Source organism: Triticum dicoccoides, chromosome 2B (genome assembly GCF_002162155.2).
Source record: "Triticum dicoccoides isolate Atlit2015 ecotype Zavitan chromosome 2B, WEW_v2.0, whole genome shotgun sequence".
Classification (NCBI taxonomy): domain Eukaryota; kingdom Viridiplantae; phylum Streptophyta; class Magnoliopsida; order Poales; family Poaceae; genus Triticum; species Triticum dicoccoides.
In genome coordinates, this window is record NC_041383.1 from 395,265,854 (window position 1) to 395,273,205 (window position 7,352).

The 7,352-nt window shown below is 46.9% G+C and overlaps 1 protein-coding gene across 2 annotated transcripts in view; it reads left to right on the forward strand.

Annotated features, from left to right (window-relative positions):
• The window catches only part of LOC119363855 (dnaJ homolog subfamily C member 7-like), a 28,384-nt gene extending 25,652 nt beyond the window's left edge, over positions 1–2,732 (forward strand). Inside the window, exons 6-7 of one of the 2 annotated variants that reach the window (XM_037629220.1) lie at positions 1,562–1,619; positions 1,705–2,013. In XM_037629220.1, the coding sequence (XP_037485117.1) occupies positions 1,562–1,619; positions 1,705–1,784 (138 nt within the window). In that variant the 3' untranslated portion in view covers positions 1,785–2,013. Of the gene's footprint in view, positions 1–1,561; positions 1,620–1,704; positions 2,014–2,413 lie in introns of those variants that run through there. The other variant, XM_037629221.1, reaches the window with a different exon arrangement.
• Positions 2,733–7,352: the final 4,620 nt, after the last annotated feature.

The following is a 7,352-nucleotide window of genomic DNA, read 5'->3' on the forward strand; positions in this document are numbered from 1 at the left end:
TACCTCTCTCCTCGTCCTCTTATGCGGCCTTTCTTGTCGCCCACCATGTTTGCCACCGTGCGTGCTATTTCTCACCATCAGCCACCCACGGCTATAAAAAGGCCGGCGCTTTCCCGTCCTAGCTCATCTCCCCACCGCCGACAGCTCCACTCAACTTTCCTCGCTTTACCATGTCGCTTCCCCTGCAGCTGGACTAGGTGCCGCTGTTGGAGGAGGAATGGATGCTGGACGAGGAGAGAGGAGTGGGATCACTATGGCGCGGTGGAGACTGGAGGATCCCGCCTTCCTCGCTGACAAGGAGTGGGTCAGTGGGATTCCCTACACGGGCTGGATTGGAATCCCCAGCATGGCTACGGTAGGATTCCGCCCTCATCGCCGACAGTGCTGAAACGCTAGGCCCCATGTCCGGCTCCTTGCCACTTCACTGTGAAGGAGGCATGGGATGAGGGCTATGTCGCCTACGCCTTAGCCATCCGCCCTAGCCAAATCTTCAAAGAGACCCTTGTGACATCCTAGCTTAAAAGAAATGATAGACTACTCATATCAACAAGGCGCATCTTCTTTCTGGAAGCATATCCACAAAGAAGTTCTTGGTTAAGTACGCTTGGCCGGGATGTAATTTGAGGATGGGTAACCAACCGGGAAGTTCGTCCCCGATGCGCATGAGTGAGGACAAAGTGTGCAGAAAAGACTAGTGTCGGTCTGCGGGCCAAGTTTGTCGGTCTGGATGAGAGGCCGGGGTGTTATAAAATGGTATCAGAGCCGACAAGTTACACATGCATGTGTGGGTCGGTGGCACAGACATCATCATGGCACACGACATGGCACTGGACGCATAGACGTGTGCTGAGGGGAACGTTAGTTGCCCAAACTACACAATAACAAACAATTTATGCATGAGTGCCAGCTTAGCACAAATTAATTTATTACTCCCTCCGTCCCAAAATATAAGGTCGTTTTTCAAGCTAACATAGCTTGGAAAATGATCTTATATTGTGGGACGGAGGGAGTATTTTGTGCTAGTTGCCACTCTAAATAACACAATGACACACCTTGTATGTACTTTGCTATGAAGCAGAAGTCTGATCATGAGAAAGTGTAGCAGAATCATATGAACATATGATCGTGCAGCAAAATCATTTGAACATATGGAAGTCTACAAAATATGTATCATCTTCTCAGAAAAATCATCTGAACGTAAGACAATGTACAAAAATCTCAAGAAAATATACATCACCTCGATACAGATTCAGGGGTTTGAGGGGTGAGGTGGGGCATGGCTGAGGGACCTCACACACTATCAAACAGTAGAAAAGTGGGTTGGGGAGGGAATATCTAGTGCACTCTACCAAGCACACCTGAAGTGGTTGATAACCAAGCTAGACAAATGAGCCAGGCTGCAAGACAATATGATTTCATGTAAACTTTCATCACACATTTTCTCCGCTGTGCAACTCTGAATGTGTGTTTTACATTTTTTTTTCTCCTTTCCTATAAGATGGGTAAAGCTTTTAGGGAGCCATATATGTTTTGCTTACTTAATGATATGCATTCGTTCCAGAATGCGTTTAGGAGAAAAGCAATGGAATACCATCCAGACCAAAACCAAAACAACAAAGGTAAATGCAGTTCCCTTTTCTATGAAGCTAGGATATGTCCACTGTATGTGTGCTGATGTCATGATCTGTCCCTTTTGTTTGGCAGCGGTTGCTGAGGAAAAATTCAAAGAGGTCATGGATTCTTACGAAGCAATAAAATTAGAAAGGCAAAATGGAAGTTGCTGAGCAAACTCATGAGGCGGGACTTGCATCTTGGCGTTTGACACAAAGATAAAATATGTCCAAAAATCCCTTCTATTTTGTACCTTATTGATTTAGTACGTAGCATGAAATGGCCCTTTGTTATGGGCTCTGATCCTCTAGCTGGCCGGTTAACTATGTTTTTTTTAATTGAGTTAACTATTGGGCCGGTTAACTATGTTTTTCTAATTGAGTTAACTATGGTTCAAGACAAGCTGATGGAGACAACGTGTTTAGTGCGTAGAAAAGTTTTGCTCTTGCTGACAGGACAACGGATTCTGATGGCGCATTTACAAAATGAGCGAGTTTACTGGCTTGTCAACTATTCTAGTTCTCTGTTTTTATACAAGTTTAAACAACCTGTGTAGCTCCTGTTCTCTATGCATATCATTGTATCATCCTCCAAAAAACGAAGCAATTCTATCTATAGTTCCATATGCATGATTGCTAAAGTTATGGAGAAGACGCAGTTATCAACCCAAATGTGAGCTTCAATTTTTTTTAATGAGGTGGGACCGTGGGAGTTAGCTATATTATCTTTGTGGATGTTTGTTGCTTGGAACAGTGTCTTTCTTAATTGAACGAATTTCTCAATTCTCACTCAAGGTTAGTAGGACTGTAGGAGGGCGGTGCAACCTGAAGAAATTCAAGAGAAGCCACTCCGGGATGACTCGACAAATGATGCGGAACAAGTCGGAAAGCCCGTGGTTGAAGAAGCATTAGCAGTTTAGCACCACGAAGGTTGAAGAGGTTGCGTGATGTATTGTTGTTGGGCAAATAAGCCTGTGACTTGTGCAGAAGCAATGTAAGGCTCGAACTCTGGAATGGGTTGAGGCCATGAAATACGAGATAAAGTTCATGGATGACAACCAGGTTTGGAGCTTGGTCGGTCTGTTTGATGGTGTCAAAACTATAGAATGCACACGAATATTTCAGAAGAAGCTGACAAGGATGAAAGTTAGCCTAAATTGGTTCTAATCATTCTAGCAATTGAAACGTCATTTGATTAAGGCAACTCCAAATGGCCGACCAAAATGGACAGAAGATTTGTCTGTTCAGGTGGCCAAATGGACAGGTGCCCAGCCCATGTTCGCCCTTCAGTGGCCGTAGCACCCAACAGGACGACCCATTTGATCTGTTATGTCTGTTTTTTTCCTAATATAATCAAGATTTGACATATTTTCATCAAACATAGCAAATATGTTTAACATAGCACTTTTTGCATAGTACCATATATCATACCGGCATACAACGTTGTACCAAAAGAATCACACGTGCCCATAGTTCATGAAAACAAACAAATACAAGACGATCACGCATTTCGCTCCATCATGAACGTTTATTTTCCCTCAAACCAAGCCTTTTTTTTGGTTCATCTTGCTTAAGTCGGCCGCCATGATCTCCACTTCCTTGGAGTCCTTGACACCAATGCCACTCACGAGCGTCCAACCACATATATGTTCGTACGAGCCACAAAAATTGTTGCACTCCAATTGGATGAAGCTCCACCTCTTCTGAAGTGACAAATCACCCTGGTCGCTCTCAAATTTGTAGGGCTCAAATAGCCTATGTTCATGGAAGAAAGCATGGACCCTCTTCCAAAATGTTGATCCTTTTTGCTTGGCACCCGTGTGGGGATCTTTTCCAGTTTCCATCCAAGCCTCACAAAGAAAATTGTCCTCATCCTTCGTGTATGCTCCGGTCCTCACACTTTGCAGCCTCTTTTGTGACCAGGCTTGATGAGATAGCTCCTCCCTAAACAATGGCTCTCCTCAATGTCGACACTCTCTTGGCCTTCGGTCTCATGGTCTTGAGTGTCTTGACCACCATCCCCATGGCCACCCTCATTGATCATGTCTGCCATGACACCATCATAGTACCTCAAGTTGTCGGGTGTCAGGGGCGGCATTCCATCAACCAGGTTGCGGACATCAGGGAAGTTGGCCGGGGAAGATGCCTAACACAAAATATGCGTTCAACATCTGGCCATACATTACTACAGATTCAAATAGCACTGACCGGACAAATTGTATCATCATGGAAGAGTATCAGGCCCGTCAGTGCCCTAGGGTCAGTGATGACATTGTCATAACAGATAGGCATGTAGGCCTGTCAGTGATGACATTGTCATAACAGATAGGCATGTAGGCCTGTCGGTGATGCATTTCATCGTAGACGAACATGCCGGTCAGTGATAACTTTGAAAAGGATCTTCCGTAAAGTTCTTTACTGACTGACCATTTGCATACGCCCCGTTAGCGATGATAATCTGTTGGTAATGTAAAATTGATAGCAATGCAGCCCCATTTTGCACTCAATATATGAGCACATAATTGCATTACATTTTCTTCATACATTGTCATATTTACAATTATCTAGGAATATATTCAACTAAATATACTTTTCCTACGACTACCCAATGGGGAGATGAATCTCGCCACCGAACAGTTCAGATCGCTAAAGTACAACCCCTTTAAACCCGAAGTAAGCCCTATATACGATTAGCAGTATGGGTCAATGCGAAGGGGGCGATTCACCTCTAACCAACATCGGAGGACAAAATCACACGGAAGGCTCACTTTTTCGTCTGAGTGAATTCGTCTAACCCTACCAGAAACTGGGGATGAATTGATTGTGTAGGGAGCAATCGAGGAGTTTCTCACTATATTTATGAGCCGGCTCTCGGCGAGCTCGACAACGAGGCTCCGTCATTATTGCCGTCATTGTTACGATCCATCGTGGCTCCACCTTCCACCAATTGAGACGAGAGAACGAGGCAGACAAAACGGTGTGTACTGATTTGATAGATTTGGGAAAGGGAGGGGTGGGGTATGAGCAGTAACGACTGGCCTCGCCTCTCATACCAAGCGAGGGGCCTTTTCATGCAAAAAAGTAAAAATGAGATTCTTTCGCAGCAGTGGCCGCGCTGACACGCGTCTCTCTCCGAAGTTGTTGTCGCTTACAGCAGCCCCCACTCCATGCTGGCAAGCCATGCTAAACGTCAAACCGAGCACCTGTGACAAGTAGGGTGCTCCTATTAGGCGCCAGAAAGCGAGCTGGCGCGCACGCGCGCCCCAAGCAGGCCATGACCTAACATAGTTCGCTCACCCGCCCCTCCCCCTGCTCGCTTCACTTGCCTACTTTTTTCGTTTTTGGTGTTGTTGATATGGTAAAGAAAAATCAGCCGGTTTTTACTACTTATGAAAAAATTTGTGAAATCAAAAAAGTTTTGCCAATTTTATAAAAAAAGTTCATCCATTTGAAAATAGTCATCTATTTTTGGAATTTTTTTATCCATTTGAAAAAGGTTCATAGATTTTTTCAAAAGTTCACAAATTTGATAAAGGGTCATCGATATTTTTTTAAACTTTACAATTTTGAGGAAAAGTTTATCAATTTTGAAAGAAATGTTCATCAATTCTAAAAAGGTTCACAAAACTGAAAAATAGTCACCGATTTTTAAGGACAGTTCATGAGTTTTGGGGAAAATCAGGAATTTAAGAAAGAAAAAAAGAAAAAAAAGGAAAAAAAAGGATAACTAAAGTAAAAGTAAAAGAAAAGGAAGAAGAAAAAGAAGGAAATGGAGAAGTGATCAAAACATGCATTTTGGTCCGGGTTGTTAGGGCAGTTTATTGAGTGCAAGGAGATCCCGGGTTTGACTCTCCATGCAGGCGCTTTTTTGCAGTTTTAATAGGAAAAATAAAAAAGCTAAACGGACTGGCCCGCCCAGGAGGGGCCGGGTTATACCTATGAAGACTCTTAAAGCCCAAGACAAGGCCTGAAGATGGCGATTCAGTTAAGGGACCGAAGCCCAGAGGCGACTTAAGGCCCGTAAGAGATAAACCGCCATATGTACATGACTTGAATTGTAAGGCAAGAGTAGTTAGAGACCGAGCTGGACAATGTTTATGAGCCGGCCGGGACTCTTTGAGCCGTTGGGCGTCGACCTCTGTATATAAAGGGACGACCCGACGGCGGTTCAGGGCAAGTAACATCAGATCGAGAGCTAGATCAAGCGATTTCGCTCCCTGGTAATCGAGACATAAGCAATCCCACTCAAAACTGGATCGTGGGCTTTTACCTTCACCGTAAGGGGCCGGACCAGTATAAACCCCGTGTCCTTTGTCCCGATTAACCCCTTTAAGTTTCCTAGTTGTGATGGCTCCACGACTAAGTCTTTCCACTAGGACATCTGACGTGACAATTCCACGACAGTTGGCGCCCACCGTGGGGCCAGTGCACGGTGGATTTGAGTTCTTGAATGGCAGCTTCGAAGGGCTCAAGGGATACGCTATGGGCCGGATGACCAAGAGTCGTCGCGACAAGCTCTACATCGACGATGCAGGATGGGGCCCCGACACCGGCTCAATTGAGTATGGGTATCGGGTCCCCTTCGGCGGAATCCACGTCTTCATCGGCAGGATCGACGAGCCGGGCCCTGAGCCGGACATCTGCACCGACCTCGTCGAGACGGCTCAGCGTGTGAGACCCGCCCGGGCTCATCCTGCCGTGAAGCGTGCCTTCGTGGGATGCATCCACGGAGGAGGACTTTCTGAAGGATCTGCATCAGCCGGTGAGACGACCATCTACTCTGATGGCGAGTCGTCCTCAGGTGAGACGGATTCGTTGTATCAATTGCAAGACGGCGGGCTTGGGGGATGTTCCGATGGCAGTAGTATTCCGGACCTCCTTGAGCCGCCGAGTAGAGTTGGGATCTTCATGGCTGGCACGCAACATGTTCAAAATTCTACGACTGCGGCAGCGATAACCTCCGGGTCAGCAGCAGCCGGGGCAGGAGGCCCTGTGCGCACGCCGGCTCAGGTGCTGATGGATCTCATGGATAAGATGACCGCTCTGTTAGCCGCCGCGGTCAACCCGGCGGATCAAGCTCGACATGATGCGGAAGTGGCACAGTTAAAACAAGATATAGTGCAGGCTAAGAAAGACCTGGCAGCGGAAGATGTCAGGATGACCGCAGAGCGGGAGGCTCTGGATGCTCAGACCCAGCGGATTCAGGCGCAGACTTTTCGGCTCACGATGGATCAGAATTCATCCAATGAGATCATGAGAAGAAGATACCAGAAGACTCAGTCTCGGCTGCCTCCGGTTTACGATCCTCGAAACCTCTTCGATACACCCGGTGCAGGGCCCAGTAACCCGCCGAAGATAGACCGGGTTGCAGCACCCGGGGCTGGAATGCCGGTTCAGCCACGTATGATGGAACCTCCCCGGATGAATACTGCTCCGCCTCAGTATGTACCAACACCATCGGGTCATTACTCTAACCCGTTGGAGAACATGATTGCTGCGGCGGCACGATTGGCGACTCTCCCGGTGGAGGGCGACTCTCCGACGGCGGTTGAAACTCGAAGGATCAGAGAGCTTCTTCAAACAGCTCTGGCACAACAGGAGGCGTACTCGTATAGCCGAGACAGGATTAATTCGACCCCTCGTCCAAGCCGGAGCCTGAGTTATAGCAGGCACATGGATCCAGCGGCCGTTTCAAGCAACGCCCGGTGCCGTAACCAGCCGGGCGGGCATGACCCGGCGCGT